This window comes from Paramormyrops kingsleyae, chromosome 14, assembly GCF_048594095.1.
Source record: "Paramormyrops kingsleyae isolate MSU_618 chromosome 14, PKINGS_0.4, whole genome shotgun sequence".
In the NCBI taxonomy this organism is placed as follows: domain Eukaryota; kingdom Metazoa; phylum Chordata; class Actinopteri; order Osteoglossiformes; family Mormyridae; genus Paramormyrops; species Paramormyrops kingsleyae.
The window spans coordinates 18,186,491-18,212,240 of record NC_132810.1 but is presented as its reverse complement, the minus strand read 5'-3'; the positions used below and the strand labels follow the sequence as shown (position 1 = coordinate 18,212,240).

General features: G+C 40.6%; 1 protein-coding gene across 9 annotated transcripts in view; it reads right to left on the bottom strand.

Moving 5' to 3' along the window:
- Positions 1 to 19,896, bottom strand: part of kiz (kizuna centrosomal protein) — a 54,431-nt gene extending 34,535 nt beyond the window's left edge. For 3 of the 9 annotated variants that reach the window (XR_011982396.1, XR_011982397.1, XM_072698749.1), the window contains exons 1-13: positions 19,772 to 19,896; positions 19,242 to 19,298; positions 18,309 to 18,471; positions 15,995 to 16,072; positions 13,450 to 13,873; positions 12,907 to 13,210; positions 7,383 to 7,502; positions 6,565 to 6,729; positions 5,071 to 5,221; positions 3,554 to 3,710; positions 2,806 to 2,868; positions 588 to 683; positions 265 to 349 (exon numbers count right to left, since the gene is read on the bottom strand). Coding sequence is in view for 6 of the 9 variants with exons in the window: in XM_072698749.1 (XP_072554850.1) it covers positions 265 to 349; positions 588 to 683; positions 2,806 to 2,868; positions 3,554 to 3,710; positions 5,071 to 5,221; positions 6,565 to 6,729; positions 7,383 to 7,502; positions 12,907 to 13,210; positions 13,450 to 13,873; positions 15,995 to 16,072; positions 18,309 to 18,471; positions 19,242 to 19,298; positions 19,772 to 19,896 (1,988 nt within the window). In the remaining 3 variants the exon portion in view is untranslated. Of the gene's footprint in view, positions 1 to 264; positions 350 to 587; positions 684 to 2,065; positions 2,118 to 2,805; positions 2,869 to 3,553; positions 3,711 to 5,070; positions 5,222 to 6,564; positions 6,730 to 7,382; positions 7,503 to 12,906; positions 13,211 to 13,449; positions 13,874 to 15,994; positions 16,073 to 18,308; positions 18,472 to 19,241; positions 19,299 to 19,771 lie in introns of those variants that run through there. The other 6 variants (XM_072698750.1, XM_023808701.2, XM_072698751.1 and 3 more) reach the window with 6 other exon arrangements.
- Positions 19,897 to 25,750: the final 5,854 nt, after the last annotated feature.

Sequence of the window (25,750 nt, the reverse complement as noted above, 5' to 3'; positions counted from 1 at the left end):
TTCTGGACAAAAGACTTTAACATGCCAATGGAATTCCAGAGCTGGAATTGAATGGGACTGGGAGGATCTGGGACAATCCCTTTATAATGATTTACTTAATAAGGGAAATGTTACTTTCAGAAATATGCAGCTTGGCCCATAATTCTGGGTCTGCATAAGGTGAGAGTGAGAGCTACAGCGCTATTTCCCTCACCGGGAACATTTCGGTAAAAAAACGTAGCACCGCAGGACACTCATTACGTGTCTCTGTTTTTTATCCCTTACCAAACTCGATGGCCTTGTTGACTTCGCGATGGGCTTGTTTTTGAGGGCACCGGGGGCCCCCGAGAGGTATTCGTTTGTCTGTCCACTTCAGAAGTTTACGAAAAACAAATTAGAAATTAGGCAAATGCAGCAGCACACGAACACTTACCGCAAAGCATATTTTAACGAAATGCTAGCTAATGCTAAATCTTCTGCACAAACAAGGATTTATTTATTATTAACTGGCTCCTCTTTATCTGATATGCATATCGTGAGACATATGTCCCTGGTGAATGATTATTAGGCCGTGGAGCGTGCAAGTGGCACGGCAGTGATTCGGGTACCTGACAGATCCACGTCCGACTCGTCATCCTCCTCTTCAGAGCTCAGCCGTCTCTGCTGCGCGACAGACTGTTTAAGCAGCTGATACGCTTTCGTCTCTGTTCAAAAACACAAAATGCCAGAGTCAAATATTTACTCAAGGCCTCGGCTTCCTACTTTGGGAGCCCCTCTGTTTGATGAGACAACACAGCACAACGCTGGAGCCTTTGAGACCTTGGGGGAGCAGAGTGGATAAAATGCTAAGCTGTTGGTTTAGGCTGGAAGCACACATTAGCCAGCAGTACAACAGTTTCCACAAAACCATCATCGCTCCCTATATCCCACGAGCAGCATCCGGATACAGATGGTGGACTTAATAATAGGGACATCAGGAAAATGTCAGCCGCTAAACTCAAGGGCCACCGTGTGCGGACAGGAGCACATAAATACAACATGGCGCAGATTCAGCAAGGCCCTGGAACTGTGCAGGATGAGGGCACTGCTGCTCTACTGGAAATTGCTCTGCAGTCCATGTCAGTTTGATGGGGGTGGACACAGCTGTCAAAATTGCCCCTTTAGTCTGTCCCAGTGGGACTAAATTCAACTGGCTAAGGTGCCAAAGACTGACAGGCAACATTTTCTACAGGATTCTCAAACCATCCATGGGCAAAGGGCACACGGGGGCAATCCTGTCCCGTAGTTACCAAGCAGAGACAGATGTGGTGCCATGGACTTCTTCCGATGTTTCAGAGTGCCAGTCACTGCGTATTGCGGCACATCCAGCTTGCTATCGGCATCCATTGTCCTTCCCGTATATATTGTAACCAGCACTACGGGCCTCTGGCTTAAGTCTATTCTGTACATACTGTACTTAATTGTTTCTTTTTTGTAGTCCCATTTTTTGCTGTATGTCTGAACTGTGTAAGTACACTGAGAGCGACAAAAAACTGGAGACGAAATCCTTTTATGTATAATCATACTTGGTCAGTAAAGCTGATTGTGGTTCAAACAAACCAGGCAAACGCCCGTTCACATTCACTCATTGGTCCCTCCGCCTTTCTCTCCAACCGATGTCTTCTTTGACACTGTTCCTGGCACACATTCGCAAAGGGACAGTAGGTAGATAAGACAGTAGGTAAAACAACTCTGCTATGGACCAGTGGGTATGAGGCTCATGATGACGCACTGCTGTACCGCTGGCCAAGGTACTTAACCGGAACTGCTTGAGTATAGATCCAGATCAAAGTGTCCATGGCCCCATTCTACTGCAAAGCATAAACTCCTGCTAACAATTTAATCCACTGGCCACTCAGAAGCTCTGAAACTGTCTTCCAGTCCTGCTGATTTCCAAGCCAAGGCCTGATTATTAATACATAAGATGCTCAAACAGAATGCCGCATATTACAATTGCCATGTTTTTAATGCCAAACATGTTTGTTTCATTTGCAGGATACTTGTAGCTCTAGTGTTGCATCAAACACAGTTGGCTTATCATACATACTGGGATTTGATGGTCTCTGTCCTGGCTTCACTTTATAGTCTCCAGTAACTGGCTAACAGAAATAAAAATGCATGTACAGATAGCCCAGTTCATACACAAATCAGCTCTCCACTATGTGCAGAAAGTAATTTATTTCACTTCATTTACAAGACAAAACTAAACATGTTGTACGTCTCATAAACGTCGATAGAGACCAGTCAGCTTTTTTTTTTATTGCTTTTCATTAGTTGCAATTTGCAGCCACACTACTTGCTATTGTGCAGCGTGTTGGGATGTCTATACATAAGAAAACTGGGCATGTAACCCAACTGGCAAGCGTAATAATAGATTGTTTTACATTTCTGAGGTTCTGGTAGCGAGTAGTAACCTTGGGATCTTTCAGGATGTCTTCACACTCCGCCCTTTTAAGTCTGCTTGAGCGCAACATTGTTTAGGAGATAATGAGAGCCAGCAACGGATCTCGCACTACACTCGGCGAGGCAGACAATTACGTCGCGGCGTTATGGTGGACAAATGATCACTTTTGGTACGCTCCGAAACCAACAGAAAAACAGGGCGCCGCTTTCTCCAGGATAATTAGAGGACCTGCACGGCCCTTCAGGTGGGAGTTTGACCCCAGATTCACCTTGATCATCCTTCCACAGCAATCCATTTAAAAGACCCCATTATCCTGTTCTGTAGCAGGAAAACAAACGGCACACAGGCCCTCTGAATGCTGGGCTGGGCGCTGCCTTTTTTACCTCTAATAGGAATACTTTCCACAAAGCTTTCTTCCTTGCTGTCCTCTTCACCACTTTGTCCTCCTGTAAGAAAGAAAAGCAACATGAAGCTCAGAATCGGGAAACCGGGACTCCTCCTTTCCGTTTGTGTCCGAACAGTACGGATGACTGAGGCTGGGTTGGAAAAGCTTTCATGGAAAAGAGCAACTTTTCAGTTGTGCTGAGGAAAGTTATTTGGCTGAAAGATGGCACAGGCTCCAGACCACCATCATTCCAAAGCTCACGAAAGGGCGCTGTAAAGGGGTGGGGGGGGTGGGGGTGGGGACGTCTCCAAGGGCCCCTGAGTGACTAGAAACCAGAGGAAAAATCATGGTGTGTTCTTGATTTGCAAGAAATTTGTCACAATCTACCCATTCGCTATGGACAGATTTCAGGAATGTCAGAAGGCAGTTTTTATGAAGCAGCATGTATTACATTGGGTAGGTAAAACTTAAAAAAACACATCTTTATACAAAAGGGTCAACATTTATGTATTTCAAAGGAGAGGAAAATGTGTATTTTATAATATTAGCCAAAAAAAAAAAAAACAGCGTGGGATTTTGGTCCAGTTGCTCAGCCTGAATACAGAATGAAGATTTGCTGTGTGTGAAGAATCATGGTTTTTTTCTGCTTCAAGCCATTAACAGGTAGATGGATGTTCATGCCCTGGAGTGAGCCGCAATGAAAATGTGCCATTAGCAACAACCACCGGAGCTAACGTGCTAACGACCTTGTTTCCTGTTGTCTCTGAGCCAATGGTCAGGCCCGGGTGTCTTTATTTCCTCGCTGTCGTCAAGGAGAGACGGAAGATCGCAGGATGACCGATTGCTCTCAGACAGACTCGCGTCAGACGCTTGCGGCAAGATTTTCTTCACCAGCACTTTAGCCTGAAGCGCGACAAAATAAACGAAATTTTTATCGCCCACTGAGTACATCTGGATCATCATCTTGAGCACAACGTTTGACACATGGCACCCAACCTGTCTGACACAAAAAAACCCGGCAAACTACAGAAGCGAAAACAATCACAACAGCCTAGTTTGTGACACCCTGAACCACACTCTCAAAGACTGAAACTAGAGCGAAACCAGAATAAAACTACTGATATGTTAAGATTGCTTAATTAGGAGAAAGAATCATGGTTATTTATATCTGAACACTTATTCATCTTTTCAAAGATGGCGTTAAATGCATTTAAATGCTCTGTGTAATGAAGATGAATGACAAGGCCGATATTATCATCACAATCTCTATCTGTGAAGACAAGCCTGGTGATCAGAGCTTCTCTTGTCTTGTTGAGTTAGCTTGTCTAGACAAAAAAGGGGACCTTAACAATCACATTTCACATATACATATTCATTTTCTTTTCAGATTTTTTTTTTTTTTATTTGTAACTAATAAAAAAATTAACCCTGATATCCAACATGGTCCTATGAGCCAAAGCTACTTTGCCCCTCTCTTGCTGAACTGCTCATCATAAAAGCTATTTGCAGGGGTCAAAGTCTGAAGCTTAGTGATTTGCAGTATAAGTAATGGATTCTCCTGGCACAATTTTGCACTTATCGCCTGAGATGAACTGGATTCTTCTTTAAAGCTGTATGTTTCTACACCTGATGACCTGCCAAAAGCTGAGAGTTGATGGACATGCAGAAGATGCAGTGAAGGGAGAAAAATCCGTTTCAACGGCAAGGCAGCGTATTTGCACATGAAGATGGACAAGTGTGACACATCCAGAAGTCGGTTTGCACTTGACGAGCTCAGACACTCAATGTGGAGACTAGCAGGGCAGACAGGCACCATCATCCCACTGCCACTGGTCACGAGTTCTGCTCCCATCTTTAAAATCACCAAGCGTTTTTTTCACTCGCATGTGAAACCCTTCCAGACAAAGATTCCTTTGTTGCAAATGGTACCTGCCGCTAAAAATGTCAGGTTTGGAATATAACACACAGACATTGTGCCAAAGGCTTCACCAGACTGACACACAGTAAATATTAACAGACAATCAGCCAGCAAGACAGCCATTTCCAAACATGCTGCAAAACAATAGCCAGAATGCCTCCTTGTAGTCTGGCCCAAATATGTGGGTCGTTTATTCATTTTGTCCTAAATATGTTTAGCACATTTTCTACTGGTCAACAGAATGGGCAGTACTGTGCTCTTATCAGTGGATTTCAATTAAATTAACTTTGTGGAAACCTCTTCATTAACAAAACAAAACACTTATCTTGAAGTGAAACAGTTTACCTTTTCCAAATAGGAAGCATCATTCTGTACTAGTAATGGTGTAAACAGTTCCACAATTTGATTGGTGGAGAAGAGGCCAGAGTTCTCCAGCGCATGAGCATGCTGAAGCCACCGCTCGAACAGAGTTGACCCATCTGGGGGCAGACAGGACCTGTAAGGACAAGGCAGTGTGATGCAGGGATGGGTTTGATAAAGGCTATAAGCCAGGCTAGGCAGTGAAATTCCAAATTATGCTAATGAGGTAATAAAGCGTCATCTGATTTGATGGCTTCTACAATTTCTAAATATACAGTAAGTATATTTGTTTTTGAGTTACTTTTTAATATCGATATTTATGGGAGAAATTGATTAGGATCAAGTGTATGCATTTCTCAAACAGCAATTTCTGTGACTGTGTAGAAAAAGGCATTCTGAATTTCAATTTGACATATTATTCTGATTTCACTTGTTAGCCAACACTAGGGATCACATGTTTGGTTTAAGCCAACGCTTAAATAAAGTTATGCTTGTAACTGTTTGTTAAGCAGATCAGAAATACATTTACTTCAAATGTCATATATACAGTTAAAAGAAAGGTGAAATAGAGGATGGAGTGAAATATGGTTTAACATAAAAAGCCATGGACTGACTGCGCAGTGTATTTCACTGTACAGTGCAATGGGCTGTGTTCATGGGCTTTATTTTTAAATGTGCAAAACCTTTAGTGAGGCTGCCTGGAGAAGTTATGCCAAATAGAATAATGTAGCCGATACCTTCATTCCAAGGACATGCTGTCCATTATTGCAGAGAAAGGGAACCTCATTTACGTGACACACAGCACATTGTTACTGTGCAGTGATATCGGACGTGACCTCTGAGACGGCAGGCTGTGTTTACGTCCCACTCAAGTACATTTACTTATCCCGAGAACATTAAAAAAAAAAAAAACAGGGGAATTAATATCTTTCGTCCGAGTAAAAAAGTGATACATCTTCCATGCTAATAGTGTAAGACACACTTTATTCCTGATAGACAACCAGAGACTCAGTGATTTTAACATTATTATACAAACTACACCTAAGATAACTGAAAACGTCTTCAGATGAATTTCATTGAAAGGAGGCAAAAAAAAAGCTGAACCAATATATTCAAATCAAACACAATATTCCATAAAAATAAAGAACATATGTGGCTAAAAAAACCACATGCTGTCTGCTACTTGTACTTTTATTTATGTAATTTCTCATAATAGTGTCACTATGGATCCCACAGCAGGCTGATAAAGACTTTCTGATGTCAGAAAGTTGCTGTAATTTTTCTGGTATTTATTTTTTCCATTCACAAATAATTAGTATTTCTTTCAGCCCAGGCAACATTAATTACAGGCTGATTTTCTGACAGATTTATCACAGACCTGACGCAATTCAGCAGAACATAATGACATAAATTGATAAGCCTGTTAAACAATTACTTGTGAGAAATTTAATCTGGCTCCAAATTAAGAGCACGCCCTACCTGATTTTTTTTTCGTCCGCGCTCGTCCAGTTAGCGCTAACAATCTCTTCGGGTAACAGGCATCCTTTTGACACGCTCCATGACAACCTCTGAAGCTGATGAAGGACGACTGCTCCACACGCTTCAAGGTCCACTCCATTCAAGGCAGCCTTGCCGTTACAAAGGCTGTGAAATATATCGAGCCGTGTGAGCCATTTCCATGGTGCCGGGGGATCTGCCAGCCGGTCAAGATTTCGATCCCGGCAGCCGCCTGCTTCGCGTCCGTCACGGTTGATCGAAATCAGCTGCAGGAAACACGTGGCAAAGGCCACATCTGGATCGCTCCCAGACGAGAGAACGTGCTCTCAGTGCCCTATTGTCTACCTTAAAATAGGGCATCATTAGGCAGCGGCCCTGAGCGACCCCCCCCCCTCCCCCGCAATCCACCCCCACTCTCTTCTCTCTTCTAATCACACCAACATCATCATCTTTTTTCAGTGGTTCTCAGGACTTCGCATTACTTTGCTATAAAAAGAGCTTGGATGATTTTTCATGCCCCTCAATCGTATGCCAGCTCACAATCAGCAAAGTTTTTTGTAACATTTCTCGCAGCAGCCCTGTTCATCATAATGCACAGTTTCTGTGATACTACTGAGGTCTATAAACCGGCAGAAACCATGAAGTGCTGTAGGTGTCACTTAAGGACAGGTATTTAAATGCACGATAATGCAGTCAACTATAAAATATGACAATTAACAAGGCTGATAATGCTGTAGTGAAAACAAATTTCCCCATATCTACAACCGTACAAAGGGAGGCTCTTTACAAAAAACACTTACCTTATTAAATTGTTCAGTTTTTCTTCACTAATTGATGAAATCTTATACAGCTCATTTTCTCTTTGATCAAGCCTTCCTTCAATGCTGTTCATTAAATGAAAAAAGCCCTCCAATGAAAGCCTGGAAAAAAAATCAGAAAACAGTATGCTAATTTTCCCCTCACTCGACGCCCTGCGTATGAGCTACAAGGATAAACAAAGTGCAGCCATTTTTTTATGTCCAACTGCCATATCATCTTATGCAGTAGACCATATCTAACATGGCGTATGTAGCAGTACAGACAGCATCTGATGACACGTGTCACAGTACAGACAGCGTCTGAAGAGGCTCATGCAGCAGTACAGACAGCGTCTGAAGGGGCTCATGCAGCAGTACAGACAGCGTCTGAAGGGGCTCATGCAGCAGTACAGACAGCATCTGAAGGGGCTCATGCAGCAGTACAGACAGCATCTGAAGGGGCTCATGCAGCAGTACAGACAGCGTCTGAAGAGGCACATGCAACAGTACAGACAGCGTCTGAAGGGGCTCATGCAGCAGTACAGACAGCATCTGAAGAGGCACATGCAACAGTACAGACAGCGTCTGAAGAGGCACATGCAACAGTACAGACAGCGTCGGAAGAGGCACATGCAGCAGTACAGACAGCATCTGAAGAGGCACATGCAGCAGTACAGACAGCGTCGGAAGAGGCACATGCAGCAGTACAGACAGCATCTGAAGAGGCACATGCAGCAGTACAGACAGCGTCTGAAGAGGCACATGCAGCAGTACAGACAGCATCTGAAGAGGCACATGCAACAGTACAGACAGCATCTGAAGAGGCACATGCAGCAGTACAGACAGCGTCTGAAGGGGCTCATGCAGCAGTACAGACAGCATCTGAAGAGGCACATGCAACAGTACAGACAGCGTCTGAAGAGGCACATGCAACAGTACAGACAGCGTCGGAAGAGGCACATGCAGCAGTACAGACAGCATCTGAAGAGGCACATGCAGCAGTACAGACAGCATCTGAAGAGGCACATGCAGCAGTACAGACAGCATCTGAAGAGGCACATGCAGCAGTACAGACAGCATCTGAAGAGGCACATGCAGCAGTACAGACAGCATCTGAAGAGGCACATGCAGCAGTACAGACAGCATCTGAAGAGGCACATGCAGCAGTACAGACAGCATCTGAAGAGGCACATGCAGCAGTACAGACAGCATCTGAAGAGGCACATGCAGCAGTACAGACAGCATCTGAAGAGGCACATGCAGCAGTACAGACAGCATCTGAAGAGGCACATGCAGCAGTACAGACAGCATCTGAAGAGGCACATGCAGCAGTACAGACAGCATCTGATGACATATCTAGCACTACGAATAGTACTTCATGACACACAGATAGCAATACTGCATTTGGTAATATGAGAATATTTTCTGTTAATTTTAAGTTACAAATAGTATTCAGGAGTGTGGATGCAGCAGACGAACCCATAAAACCCAGCTATCTCTATGAAGAAAACCACTAGAAACAGGGCAGGAAGACAAGCGCAAATATGCCATTTTGTCCACTGGTATCTGTAAAAGCATTATCTTCAGAGCAGTGAGGCTAGCGTCCCTCAGTTAAAAGTAATTGCAGTCTATCATTTTAGACCCCTTCATAAGCAAAACGGAATTCTCAGAATTAGCATTACAATAGATCAAAGTAGATTAAATGCTAAACATAATTATTTTAAAATAATTTCAACATTACCAACAATGCAGAAACTGAAGATTAATTTTGCATGCAGACACCATTGAATGCACATGCAATCCTGAAGATACACTATAAAACAAAATAATCAAATTCTAATAAAATAATGAAATAATGCCCAAGCTGTCAAATGGCATTTGCCAAAATAATCTTTTAAGAAAATGTGAAAATGTCCGTATAAAACAGAAGGATTCATCACTGGTCTGGGCCAATTCTAATTTTTTGAACAATTAATTTGAATGAATATTACATTGATTCAATTGATAAAACTATATAAACTGCAGAAAGGCCAATGCAGCACAGAGATTCCTGACCACCATCAAAAGTCATCTGAAAACGGCAACTTTCAGCATTTGCAGAGCCCAGCTAACCAGGGCACAGACAAGCTGGAAGCGAGTAAATAAATATGCAAAAAAAATAAAAAATATATATATATGGATGGATGGATGGATATATAAACTGATTTTCTTCAAGACAGATTTATGCCTTTTTAATCTAGTCATTCATGGATGTAAAATGTGAAATATATGCCCCCTGCATGTGGATGCTGTGATCCTCTGCCTTTCTGGGTATTCAGCTCTGGGTGGCCCTCATTGAATTTCCCACAAAACCCAGCAGAGACCTCAAGCTCAGCAACATAAAAGGGGAAAAAAAGAATTTATGACAATCTATAATGGGTTGGGAGGTCAGAGGTCAGCAAACAATTGGTCCTTCTCTTTTGCAGGTTGTTTCCTGGTAACATCCTGATTAAGCTGGCAGCCTGAATTATATCCATGACATTCTGTAGTGCACAATCCATCTGTGCTAAGTCCTCTTCAATGCAGCTGAAGTAGTATGGGCACAAGCTCTGCCTTTTTTCCCTTCATTGTGGACCTTGAAATAGTCATCATCTTTCTCTCCACTTTATTTGTCAGTGCTCTTCAAAAAGGACCTTTAAAAAGTGAATGTGTTGTGTGCACCAGACCCATGGTATGGTAGCCTTTGCCGATAGGTCTCCGACCACACTTTCACGCTTACTCTGCACATTTACTACTCTCCACGTTGGGAAATGTGGCTGAATACCATGACTGGGTTGCACATGTTGCAGGATGAACTTGACCATGGGGGCTGTGATAGAGCTGGTGGTTAATAACTGTCCCAAAGGTCAAGCTTCTGCGTGAACGTAAAAACATTCCGAAAAGCCAAAGTATGTGTTGCCACTACAGAGAAACTTAACGGAACAATAAACAAAGAAAAAACAAAAACAGATCTTCTACGAAAGGCTCAGAGGGACCCAATAAAATAAGTAAATGAATGTACCCACCAATCAATCCATCCATCCATCCACCCATCAATCCATCCATCCATCAATCCATCCACCCATCCATCCATCCATCCATCCACCCATCAATCCATCCACCCATCCATCCATCCTCCAACTGCTTATTCATATAGAAACAAATAATATCCACTAAAGGTGTAGGAGAGAATTTGATATTGGGGGGGACAAACTTAAAAATTTAAATACAATGGTCAGTTTATTGGGGGAACAAATGAAGCCCAATTAAATATGGGGGGGGACGCATCCTCCCGGTTCCTATGTCCCTGATGCTCCTATGTCCACAAACGCTACATAATAAACATTTTACAAACATTACAACTTCATAAATTTACATATACTGTAGTTCAATAAACAAATTGATGTCTGAAATATCATTGGGAAAATACTGGGGGATTAACCCTTAAAGATATTTCAGGCAGTGGAAATAAAATGAAATTGGGACATGCCTGATTTTTTCATTCCCCTACATAATATTCCTGCTGTAAAATTCTTCACATAGAATTTATTTCTTAAAATAAGAATTTATTTTAGGTGTCTACCTGTCATACATAAAATGGGATTTACGTATAAATGGGGTAAACTTCCTTTGTGCTTTTGTGGACTCAGCAACACACGCATCTGCATAATGTTCTGTAATGTATAAAAAACAGAGTAGTAATAATCAGCTATCGCTTGTAAGCCGTGTGTAATGAAATGCATTCATTTAAAGCACATTATTTTTTTGGAGAATTCCGGTCACTTCAGCAAATTATTTTAAAATATAAAGCAGGGGGGCACTTCTATATTACAATTCCATTAAACAGGCCCATAATGTTACTTGTCAAAACTCTGCATCTCCAATAAAGAAGTGAAACTAGACAGAAGCTGAATTGCACACAGGCACACATTCCAACCCGTTTGAAAGCAGGGACTCAGGCCATTATTGAGCGGGGCTAAAGAATAGCCAGGGTGTCTCAGCGCGTTCTCACCCAGGTCACACTGAGCAGAAATATAATGGAATAATTTAATGAATCGCGTGGCCTTGTTTTGATTCCTGTGAGTTGAATAGGAAGAGCGATATAAACACTAACCTTGACCTTGCGCAACAGAACACGCGCGACGAAGCCTCGGAGCTTTACATCAAAGGCTCGCTCCCCCTTACGCTCTGCTCCCAGCTAACAATGGCGGGCTCACTTTTCTCCCGGAGAAATCTCTTAAAGGTCACATTTTCACATTTAGGTAGACAAGGCTGTTTGTCAAAAATAAAAATGCTTTATCTTAAAATAAATGTGTCTGGCTCGATTGTTAATTTTCTATTTTAAAAAATCCTCCACGATATTAAATAGGGTTCAGCTTGAATTACTACTGATCTGGAAGGCGGGATGAATATGATTTCATACATAAGCCCCTGGAGAAGCTGGAGAGAATGACTGCGCTGGAGAGAACGGCCCTGGCCATGAGTGAGCAGTGGTAAAATGACCATGAAAATGACCATCAAGCACTACTTCCAGCGTGCTTTGTCAGTTAAAAGTAGGTCTAAGTATTTGAGCACGATTTAGTGTTAGATGCTATAATCTCTCACTACAACTTGTTGGGGCCTTAGACAAAAGCAACTGAATAGAATAGGATTTTTTAAATTGTAAAGTCTTAACTTTCTGTGCCATAGCGAACATGCTCTGAACATTTTTTGTAAATAAACAAAAGAGGTTTACAAGGAGCATTACACAAGTTTCGGACACACATAGCAGAGTGGAAACAGAGTGATTTAACGGCCTTTTAAATATCACCGAAATGGACAGCAGGGCGTGTGTCTAGCAGTACAAATATATTCAGACACAAAGACGCAAACGCTGCCATACGAATGTCTTGAAATCATCTGTATGCATTATTATCCATTTCCAGTGCGGCAAGCAAGAGCAAAAATCTAAATTCAGTGCCTGCGGACCCATTTAATCCATGTGGGGTTGGTCTGTGTTAAACCACTCATGACCTGCGGCCTATTCAAGCGAAGGATAAGGAGCTCTGAAGATAGAGGGGGGAAAAAAGCCTCCGATAGTATGGAAACAGTCACTTCACATGTGCTAAAAACCATCAGTTATGACTCACGAAAACAAATCAAAGGCAGTAAGGTGGGATGGCAATAACGGTGCCTTGAAACGATGGCTATGACCACACTACCCAAACACATAGGATAATGCATAATATCACTATCCAAAGGCTGCATAGGGCTTGAGGCAGGGGAACAGGGTGAACAGGGTGCCAATCAGTCGCAGGGATAATTAATGTAATATACCGATGCATTACTAGTTCGAGAGTTAGACATTATAGGGTTTAAAATTGGAGAAACTTCAGCAGATTGTCATCTGAATTTATTTGTAATTAATTATTCACAATGAAGTTCTTACTGAACAATATCTCAAAATGACCTTAGATATGTTGGCTATAACCTTAAATGGTTAGAGTTTGAAAAGAAACCCAACACTTACCCCATGGAGGTCACTTCTGATACTACCGAGCTCCATCCATGTTCTTCTCTGACCTCTGACTCCACTGACACAGCCCGCCAAACATCACCGCTGAAACCTTTGACGTCTGCGGTCATGTGGCCTTCCTCTGCTGGTGTCCCATGTGGCCCCGTCTCACTAAAGTGAGTGTCTGTGATGTCACTTCCTCCAGGTAACCCCACGAGGTCTTTAACCTCGTTCAAGGACAGAGAATGCTTGCTGCTGGGGTTACTGGGCTTTTTGGGAGTGAGATTAGAAACACTGCAGCTCTTACTGTTTTCATCATCTGAAATAAATGTTTTTTTTTTCCTTGTTAATAAAAACTGTACAAAAAGAAAATGTAAACATTCATGACAGCCAACATATGTTCGACACTGTAAACCAGCTTTCATGAGGTGGAGCGTTATCTCTCTTGCCAGTTCTGGAAAACCATCAGGGGAGTATAAAGGAGCCCATAGTAAGAGCCGTTAATTCGTTTATTGTGTGTGAAGCAGACAAATGATTTCACAGAAGCGAAAGGCAAACCTCCAGTGCAGCTGGCGTCATTTTTGGATTCGTTCTGAGGTGACGGTCTTTGAGGAGGCCTTGTGATATTTTCTTTGGTGACTCTGGCATTTGAAGAGACTTTCGGATGATGTCGGTCTTCCTCGGGTGAGCCGCTTGCTACTAGGCTGGGTCCACTAGCATCAGCTGCCGTCGTTTCCTGAGGCGAGCGAGAGATCAAACGTGACGTGGAGGACCCGTCGCTCTCGTGCGGTCCGCCGGCTGTCGACAGAAACGGCAAGGCTCCGTCCTTCTTCTCATTCGCATCCCACGGCTCGGCAACCTCCCTCAGCAATCCCGGAGCGCTCAAAGCGCCGCTTCCCCAAAGCCGTCCGGGCAAGACATCCGATGGCCGCGATTTCTGGGCCTTTGAAACAATGGGTTCGTCGGAGTAAACTGTGCAGACCTGTGGATGTTGGGAGAGTACTTTAGTCGCCTGAGACAATGTGTGGGAGATTTTATTTCCGCAAAGAACCTAATAATGAACCTCTTTGGGAGGAGACATAGAAAAAGCGCTGACCTAGAGGTGTCAATAATGTGACACATACTGTAGAACAGTACAAAGATTTCTTTGAAATGTTTGTAGTGAATGGTTTTTTCTAGCATAATACTTTATCCTGAACGGTCTGTACTGTGACACGTGTCATCATACACAAAGCACAAAGGCAATATCACATTAAGCAAAGGTATGTTAAGTCAGTTATACTCCTTTATGTATATTTGAAAAATAAAATAGAAATAACAACAATTAGAGAACTATCAAAACGTGCCAAATGCTCAAGGACACCATTCAATACTATGTAACAACACATATCATAAAGATTTTATCTAATACCTATATCTCTTTCTTTCACATTTCTATATAAGCATTATGTTACACACTCTTATTGCATTTCTGTAGTGAATATCTACTCAAAGTCAACACCCATACTCCAGGTTATAATGCTCACTCTCAGAGTCCAGCTTCGACCTGCGAAAGCATCACTTTGTCCATTAAAAGACATTTATTAATATATATATATATATATATATATATATATATATATATATATATATATATATATATATATATATATATATATATATATATATATGTGTATGTGTGTGTGTGTGTATATATATATATATATACACACATACATATTTCTTATTTTTATATATATCAGTGGTGAATTTCATTCTAAATCTCCATCCAAAAGAATGTTATAAGATCAATGCTTTAACTTTTAATCTTATTAGCAGTCGTTTGCGCAACTTCTGATTTATGTCTGCTGTAGCCCCGAAGGCGAAAAGCTGAAAACCTTCCACCCGACGTAATAGCAAAAAAAAAAAAAAAAAAAACCATAACTTCTGTTTCTTTTCTGATAAGGGTCTTAAATACCAAACAGTTAGCTGCTTAATAACATTCACTGTAAAGCATGCAGCCTGCCCAGCAGATCCACAAAGTAGGTAAAGGGAGGGAAAGTTAATTTCTTGGCTGAGTGATCCCATCGGTAGCTGCAGGGCACAGGAGAAAGTGTTTCACTAAAGTAGCAATTGATTCTTCTATCAATCTGCGGCACGCGCCTGCTCTTCCAAGGAATGTATTAAATATGAAAATCATATCCCGTTATCATCTGTTTCCAGCTTTCAGCCTGGTAAGCTTCCCTTAATGAATGCTACAGCCTAAGGGACACGCATACTGCCAGGGACGACTGCTATGCATAATAGAGTGATGGTACCATTTTGCTCATTACAATATCTGCAGGCTGGGGGGGGGGGTTGCACACAGTCACAAGTGACTGCTCTAGACGGAATGCTCCAAGTTATTATGAGATGTCTTAGACATTTCATCTAAAAGAGCTTTAACTGCTTTAAGTGAAGGAATAAGCCTCTATGGACTTGAACTACATCGTTTACACAGATGCACCAGTCAGGATTACACACCTGCATTATTACTGATATGCAACTAAATGCGTTCCCTTTTTCCCATCCCTCTGTGTGAAGTATACTTTTGTTTATTGTCACAATACTGATAATAAGCCATGATCTCATAGGATATGTGTCCTCGGTGCCAATTATCAAACTGATGATGATGTTACCGTATTGTAAAACGCCTTATTTGCCAAATCTCTTGCAAGGGCTTAAAATATATATATATTATCAGTATTTTTTTCCTTAAACTTAATAAATTATTCAGTGCTTGGCAGTGTTATTTCCACGGTTCATAGAATGTCGTTAGTGTATTATTTTTGCAACTATAAGGTTTATTTGATTAAAGACTTAATTAAAAACACAGAAATTTAGAGCCCACATTATGGACCTTCTACACAGAGGTTATGCATTGTCCATGTTTTTCTAATTCCTGGTGGTTCCAGGGTCCCCTACTTATGGCACATAATAATAATAATAATAAAAATGACAGCATATCTATTTTCAACCACCTTAAATGATGCAACGAATTCAGAATTATTTGTATCATCACAGAAAACTGAGTCTAATTATTCATCCTACAGCAATTAGGTTTCCCACGGTCACATGACTTCACCTTACAAATTTCAGCTTTGTCCTCTTTTGCATTTCTGCCCTTTCCCATCAGCTGCTCTATGTGATTCCGACATTTATCCTGCATATAACCATGAAATACTTACATAAGACATCTGCATGCCACACAATGTATTCTACTTACAAATGCTAGCATCTTTAAGTATCTATTTTAGCCATTTACCCTGTCTGTACACATAGATATTTTCAAAAATCATTCAAATTGCCATATATAGGCCTAAATATTACAAGCATAACAGTTACACATTGAGAGTAACTAATTTAGAATATTTATAAAACTCCTCCACAAGTGGCTTAAAAATTAAACAGAACAGAGATTTTTTATATAGTATATAGTTTATATATCTTATATATATTAGTAAATAAATAAATTACACATCTAAAAGACATGATTATATCCCCACAAGTCTGACAAAGATAACTGGTGGGAAGATGGACAGACATTACAATATACTGCAATTATCATTCTATCATTTGACACAAATACCAATAACATATTAGAATCACTAAACAAAAGTATTAGAAGCATTTACCATTCAGCAAACACACTGATAAAATAAAATCTTCAATGTGTTCAAACATGGGGCACAGCATCGTAATTCCCCAATGAGTGCACTCCGCTTTGGTTACTGACGGTTTTAATCAATTATCTGAGTCGCCAGACTGATTGTCTTAATCCGAACTCCAATTAAACAGTCTAATGACGCTGTTAAGGACAGTGGGATTAACTCCCCAAACACCCAGCCATTCCGAAGAGATAATACCTGGTTTTCTCAACCATAAATTAATGCACACATTTATTGACATATGTAATTTTAACCTTTGTATGGGAAATTTCTGACAGTAAATCTAAAAATAGAGAAATATTATTATTATATTTTTATAATTATTTGCCTTACCAAAAAAAAAAAAAAACACTTAACTGTCACCTCAAGCACAGATGTGTTTTGCGTTTGTGCACAAAATAAAACAGAAGTGGGACAAAGACCTTAGAATTATTACTAATTTTCTGCTATAATATACACAGCTAAAGAAAATGTTAAAGAAGTGGAGAAAAACACATCCAACAGATCAACTAAGAAAAACAAAGCAACTTCTTAGGGTGAGAAAATAAACTTCATCTCTAAAGCACTTCAGTGTCTCAATATTGGACAATTACTGCAGCAAGGAATAATCAAGCAGTTTTGTTAATTCGATGTTGTGCTTTCGAGCACCGTGCTTCAGCTTTAAAGCAGTGATCTAAGTCAGTTGAAAAGTATGATCAGCATGACAATTGCTTTGCTCTGTTTGTTCTCCCAGTTTGCTTGTGGCAATAAAGCTCACTGTTTACCATTGCTATGCAAGGCAAATTACTGGAAATTCCTCTAGTGCTTGCAAGGAAGATGCACGAGTCATTTTAGTTTAATTGCATTCAAAATAACAAGTTCAACTTGTTATTTCTTCTGCAAAGAAAAATATACTGTATAACAACATTCAGATAAAAGCCCAATTATACTTAGTCGATTAAACACTGTAATTGGATGAAAAATTAGAAAACATTCTGAGCTTTCAGAGGACCACTAAGAAACAATGACCATTAATACAAAGAAGCAGATCTACAATCTGAAGCTGAAAATGCCTCAGATTACAATTCCAAGTTTGAAGCACTGCACTACTCCAATTGAGAATTACATTCAGTGTTCATCTATGCACAAGACTAACAGATCTCATGTGCATAGGGAGCCATAGCTTATGCTGATTTGAGTTCTATCCAAACTATTTAATTAATTGACTTAATTGGTCCTTATTCAAATCTGACCATGATTTTTGAAGATTTATTTGTACTGGTCAGAAAGCTTTAAAAATGTCTTTTTCGGTCCTTTGTATAATTTTACAGTGCAAATCATGATGGTTCATTATTTTATAAAGTAAATGACCTGGTAGTTCAGTGCCCTTGAATAATTAAGTAATGATTGATTTCTGCTAAATTAAGCTGAATGGGTAATTTTACTGTTGATTGTGATCCGTAAATCAAGGACTAAATCAAGGATGCATAGTTGTCTTTTGATTCACACAATCGTACCCATAATGTGACAATTTAAGGGAGTTGTGGCATTGACTTAGCAATCAAATAGAGGTACATAAGCAACTCAAATAAAGAAAAACATGTAAAATGGTGCTTCTCTTCTACAGATGTGTTTGAAAAAAACTGAAGGTTCAAAAGGTAGTTACTGAGAGCAGTATGACAACTCGTCATGGAGACTCTCTCAAGCCGGCTGCTCTTGACAGTGGATGAGAAAACATGACTGGGGTGGTACCTTTTCTTGGTGGAGATCGCTACGCCCTGGAGACGATGCCCCTCCACGCGGACACATGTGCTCCACATCTTTCATGAGATCAAGGTTCCTTTTCTTGGCACGCTTCTCTCGTTCACACACGTTCTTCAGATAATGCTGCAGCTTGGCAGTGCTCATCTGACAGCTAAAAGTGTGTGTGTTGGGGGGAAATCAACATACAATTATACATGTGTATTTTCTAAAATAAGTAAGATCACGTTCTGCTGTTTTGTTTCAATGATAAACAGCTGCAGCGAGTTTTAAAGTACACCGCACAGACCAAAAAAAAAGATAATAGTTTTCCAAATATTTTGATAGTAGTCCTGCATTTCCTTTGTATCTATGAAGTACAAGTTCATTCATATTGACCTACAAAAACTACTGGGAAAAAAATCACAATCCCTTGGCCAACAACACTTCTGTGAAATGTTTATTTACACCTGGTATCGGGAACTGACAGAAACAAACTAATGGAAACCCACATGCATAATATTAAAACACACACACAAAAAACAAGGTTTCAGAGCACTTGTACCAAGTGCCATCGTATCAGCATTTAATGACATGCAAACATCATTTCTAAAAGTTACTTCGCTAATTGTTTCGAAAACAAAAGTTCCTGGCGGTCAAGTGTCATCCAAACAACGTATGGACACTTTGCTGCAGGGAAAGTGCAACTGAAAGCTGTAATACTGTTTCAATTACCCTTTTCTCCCCACCTCTGTCAGCGGTACACTAATGTTTGCAGTCTGGAGAAGCTGCTGCACAGAAATATCCATAAATAAATGCCAAATAAAAAGTCAGACATCAGGAACCCAAAATAGTTCAGTGCTATTCAATGTGCCTGTTATAATAAACATCTGGCTTGATTAAACATTAGCAGGATAGCGCTTTTAAACAAGACTTAAGACTCACTTTCGGTTACGGTAGTAGGCACAGAGGTCCCGTTCGAGTTCCAGTCTCCTCTTCTCACTGTTAACGAAAACGCATGAGCTTGTCAGTCACCTTCCCCTCGCATCCTGGGTAAAACATTTCTTCCGAGGATAAGAAGGAAAATGTATGGATAGGTGCTGAACGGAGCCCAGCATTTCTGTTGTCTTCAAGCCAGCGCCTGCAGTCGCCATCCTTAGCTACTTAGCAACCCGACACGCCGGCGAGCTGGACGGGCTGGCTCAAGCCGGCTAACTCGGCTAGCGCGCTAGCACATGCCACGAAACGCCCGTCTTCTAACTAGATAAGTAAAGACTGCAAGGGCGGTGAACTTTTCCTGCCCATTTTTACACATGCCATCGCAATTTCTTTTAAGGACCATCCGATCGAAACGAGCCGTAAGCCGTGCATTTATCAAATTCGAGCCCGGGGATTCAACTTGGGCCTACTCAGCTCAATTTAGAAATAAATTATAATACATTGACATCAGAACAAAACACACAACTGACGCGTACTTCTGGCGAAGATTCTCCAAGAGGGCACCGGTCTTCTCGAAGTACCGGCTGTCGCAGGAGGCCATGGGCTGTGTGTGGTTCTGACAGGCGGCGCCCGACTCTGCGGACGCTACATCGGTTGTCATGAGGACCGTTTCCCAGAAAGCACCGCTAGTAAACAACGGCAGCACGCGGGAGGGGAGCACGCGCGCCCCCCTCCACGTATCCGTCCATCCATCCACGGCACCCTGTCAGATCCTTTCCGTGCTTACGGATGCAGGGCTTTTACATGTTTAACAATACTGTTCAAAGTATATTTTATACGCCCGTTGCAGCTTGTAAGGAATTGCTTTATAAAATACCAGTGATTATTTATTATCAAGTCAAATATATGCGACACTGTCCACAAATCTCTTTCTGTATCGTCAGAAAATGTACTGCTGAGCAGACTGATCCCTGCTTAGAGAAAATTATGTAGTATAATTAAAGTAGCTGATCTTTCATAGGGACTTCTGATATTGACAGGCTTGTTTTATTATCACATACTTGTTTAATGGTAGAAATTGTAATTAGCCTATTTTTTTAAAAAGTACAGTGTTTATTATTAAATATAGTATAACAAAATTCATTAAATGGATATAAAATATGAATCAATATAAAATATCCGTTTACATCTTAAATATTACAGTATCAGTTTTTGCCTGTGAGGTTGAATACCATGACTTGAGAGTTGTATTCAGGTACACCTTCTCAGCAACTCATATATTTGTAAATGAGATTTATCTAAATCACATTCGGTCAGGAAAATTGGGTTCAAGACAAATGGATGTATTAAAACATACGCGTAACTGGATTACTGAATAATATAGATCTAGTTAGTCAGAGAACACGGATAATGAACAGCAGTAGGTAAAGCATGCTCGATATTTACAAGGTCTTCACCTTTGTCCATGGCCCGCCCATCTTACCATCCATCCATTTTCTATTCTCGCTTGTCATTTTCTGTAATACTAATAGCACTAGATATCCGTCTATTTTGAAATGGGGGGGGGGGGGGTCGTGTGATGACATTTATTCTACAATTAAAGTCAGTTATTCATCAAACCATATAAATAAACGCTTCTAATATCCATGTCCCTGTGACTGTCACCGACTGGCTGGCTAATTGACGCTGGTTGCGCGACATTAGGCGTCCTGGGGTATGCAGCGTGTCCGGGCTGCCTGCGCAACCCGCGGGCTTAGAGCCGCATCATTCCGCTCCCCAGCGAGGCAGACATACAGCTGCTGCCTGCAGCCACCAGCTGTACACTATTATGGAAATTAACATACTTAAAGGGCGGATGCCAGCCCGTACTGTCGGCAGATGTCTTTTACCCTGATACTATACGCTCGCGTATTTATATATATATATTCGCGTGTGTGTGTGGTGATTGCAGACGGACCGTGAAAACAATACAGCCTATGTTCTACTCAAGTTACGACCTGCCATTCAGAACACTTCCCTTTGAACGTCAGGGATTCATCGAAAACATATGTTGCATTGCAGCTATTATATATGATAAACTACAAGAATTAAAGCAAGATTTGCATTTTTAATCAGAGAAGGCTTCCTATTATTCATCTATTTGTCAGCTATCGATATATGTAATGATATCCAGAGAAATATCCTGAGTGTTATTTATGCTGAACGTTTCTAACTTTTAACTTCAAGCAATACGCAAATGTTTCCACGTGGATCAGAAACACATAAGTTGTAAAGCGATACTGTATTTGCGGCAGGATTTGCGCACTTCCATCACCCGGTCCTTGTACAAATGGCGCATCAGCAAACGCGCATCCTTTTCGTGCCGGGGGACCTAAAGGGCTTCGCTTCGCAAACCTCGGGCTGCTTCTATTTTCCTCAAGACTGAACAAGATAACGGAACATGACAGGCCGTAAAAGACGCGTCGCTGTTTACTCGTCACAGAAACGTCTTTCGCTCCAGAGGGCGCGATAAGACCGGCCTGTCTCTTGTCCAGAGGTGATGCTGCTTTTTTTCATTTTTTAGTAATTTTCATAAGCAGCACAGCTCCCGTCGGGGTTGCTTTGCATTTCAAAAGTTCAGCCTTGTCGGCCCTAATGTCATGTTTTGACTACTCTAGTACTGCGATTTGTCTAGCTGCCAATCTGTCATGTTTCACAGCTGAGGTGCTTTAATTGTCAGCCCCTCCAAAGGCAGACCCTAATCAAGCAATTTCCCCTATCCCAGCCCCATCAAATTGCTCTTTAGCTGTTGAACTGTGGAGTTTTGCTCTCCTTTTCACATGCTAATAACACCCCATTCACTGTCCCTCCGTCAGGCTATTTGTTGTGGAATAAATCCCCTTCTGCATGTTTAATTGATATTGTTGCAGATCTTTTTGTTTGCACTGCAGAGCTGAAAGGCAATACTTTGGAGGTGATGAAGAGAGACGGGGAGAGACTCTGGGGATAATTTCACTTTGCGGGGATTTGAGAGGTTATGAGTTGAGTTGGTCTCAGTGCTTAAACCTCATAATAGCAGAAAGACTAGGATGGTCTGGACCTGAAAGCCTTAGCTTAGTCTTAAACTCAGTGAAATATAATTTAATATTTATGGTAAGACTTTACTTGAGGGGGCACAAATAACTTAGTTACTCAGTTACTACTCAAGAACAAATCATGAACTATCGTAGTTCCTGCATGAAATACATGAACCGTCATGAGTGATTAATGATGAACATAGGATCATTAAGTAACTAACACTTAGATACAACTTAATTAAGGCATTAAGTAAGAATGTAATACTACATAATTTGTGCCCCTCAAGTGCTACCATATTTATGATATTTAATGCTTTTTACACTTTTTTAAGCAAGACTTATAGCAATGCTAATAAACATTGTATTTGTCTTGTTTTATATAAATGTACATATAGCAAGTTTTATGTTTAGTGGGTAACATTTTGGATACAATCATGTACACATGACAATCAATATCCATCCTTCGATCTCGCCGCCTCATAATAGCCTTTCAGGTAGCTTAGTGGAGTACACGTTAGACTAATTGCTCGAATGGCATCCTGATTAATTGAACATCTAGCATCAGGGTATTAGTGGGGCATTAGAGAAATACCTGATTTCCACTTTTAAATTGCCTTTGGGGAGGAGATGCTCAAAAATAAAGGGCAGATAATCTGCAAATTATCATCCCACAGCTTGCCTACTCAACTGTGATAACAAAAAGCATGTTTCTGGAGCCAGGAAGATATCATTTGTCAGAAGTGAGTTATATCTGCGAGCTCTGGGAGAGCCGAAATACATTATCCTGCTTTTGTCTTCATATATTCTTGCTATTTTTTGAACTTCGTTTAATGTTCATTACAGACAGTATTTTTGTTGGCTTTTCATCTAAAATTCCCCAGCACGAGATGAATGCTGGATCTGCTAAACAGATAAATAAAGGTGCAAGTAAATCATTTTCACAGATTTTTCAGTTTGTTTATTGCTGTTAATTTGTCTAACTATCATCCCTACCCTGCTTTCTCTTACTTTGCCACCCATGTTCACACAGACACTGTATGTGTGTGTGTGTGTGTGTGTGTGTTTGTGTAGAACAGGTTTGCATTACATTGTGGGGACTAACTGTCCCTCACAATGTAATAAAAATCTCTTTTTTTTGACGTTGTGGGGACCATTTTTTTAGGTCCCCGCAAAAATCAGTGACTGCAATCAAAAAACTAAAAATACCAAAAGTCTTGTGTTTTATTTGTTTATTTATGGTTAAGGTCCAGGCTGGGTGGGGGTTAAGGTTGTCATTGTTGGGATTAGGGTTTTGCCATTGTGTGTGTGTGTGTGAGAGAGAGAGAGAGAGAAAGAGAGAGAGAGAGAGACAGAGCCAAAAATAACAGGCCAAATATTTCTGATGGAGAATAGCCAGGAAGATTGGGAAGACTTATGTCTCTCCCACATCTGAGTTTAAGCAAGTAATCCATGGCTTAGCAAGCAGGGTGAACCATTTTGGAATCAGGCTTGGTTCTTTGTGAGTGCAGAAATGTTTAAATTCAGGTCATAGGGGAATTCAGCCCTGCCATGTAAATGGAACAACAGACACTATAACTCTTTTCATCCTGAAAGTAATATCCAAACAGTTCCTCTCCAGTCTGGTGGTGCTGGGGCGGGTGGATAGAGCAATTAGTTAAGTGCTGTCAAGTGGATAAAAAGGTACGAAATCCAATTTTTGCAATTTCATGGCAAGTAAAGTTAATAAAGTAACGTGGAGTGGATGTTGAGAAGGGCGGCTGTCTGGATGATGTCCGTCGTGAGCTAAGTCTTGTGAAGGAATCGGATCCAGCGGTATCACAGAGGTGTGTGTCGCGTTTCCGCACCCGCGCTGCAGCAGATGCTAATTGTCGCTAATTTATGTCCTTGCCAGCGATCGAAAGACGACTATGCCAAACGAGGACCCTCCTTACTGCGGCCGAGTGCACCTTGTCTGGTGCCTGAATGGGACAGGTTTAAATTTAATTTGAAAACAAAGGACCCCCGACGGGGATCTTTTCATCGTAGCTAATTGTAAAGAATAATTTCTAATGTTCCACTGAAGCAGGCTCCAGTGGCTGTAAAGCAGTTTAATTGTGCTAAATTGATCTGAATTGAAAGCACTCTGGTAAAAACATGGGGTGACACAGGACGACAGCCCACCTGTAAAGTCCGCTCGGTAACACCCAAGTGCGAAAGCTCTTACTGAGCCATTAATAAGGAAATGCAGAAAACAAACACTGAAATAAAGCCTTTTGATAATAAACATGTTTTGCCATCATTCTTTAACGGGGCATTGATGTAATAATTAACATAATAGTTTTTTTTATGCATCTATCTGCTCACATTTGGCCACATATGTAACTTCCACCATTGTGCTCTGCCAGCTGGGCTTCTCTGCGTTGTCATGATAATCTGGTCGTGTAAAAAAGGCAGTGACCCCCTATATAGGCGAAGCCGGCTTTCAGATGGCAGCCACCAGGAGTATTACCTGCAAAACAGTACAGCTGTCCTCAGTTGTACTCAAGTAAAATCCAAGACAAGTCAAGTGGACTTCACTGTCATACCATCCAGATACAGGTATAAAAGTGACACTAAACAGTGTCCCCCAAAACCAGGGTGTATCATGTAGCGAGTGATGGGGGGGTGGGGTTTTATAGAACTTACAGTGCAGGACACAGGACAATGCAAGACAGGGGGGGGGGGGGGCTGCGCATAAGGGGTTTGTGTACATAGTGCCATGTGCATGTAAATAATAAGTAACACAGCAGCAGCGTAACCAATGAAATTAAAATAGGGAATAATAATGAATAATGATAATGGATAGGTAAATAATAATGAATAATGATAATGGATAGGTAAATAATAATGATAATGGATAGGTGAATGATAATGAATAATGATAATGGATAGGTAAATAATAATGAATAATGATAATAGATAGGTAAATAATAATGATAATGGATAGGTGAATGATAATGAATAATGATAATGGATAGGTAAATAATAATGAATAATGATAATAGATAGGTAAATAATAATGATAATGGATAGGTGAATGATAATGAATAATGATAATGGATAGGTAAATAATAATGATAATGGATAGGTGAATGATAATGAATAATGATAATGGATAGGTAAATAATAATGAATAATGATAATAGATAGGTAAATAATAATGATAATGGATAGGTGAATGATAATGAATAATGATAATGGATAGGTAAATAATAATAATAATGGATAGGTAAATAATAATGATAATGGATAGGTAAATAATAATGAATAATGATAATGGATAGGTAAATAATAATGATAATGGATAGGTGAATGATAATGAATAATGATAATGGATAGGTAAATAATAATGAATAATGATAATAGATAGGTAAATAATAATGATAATGGATAGGTAAATAATAATGATAATGGATAGGTAAATAATAATGATAATGGATA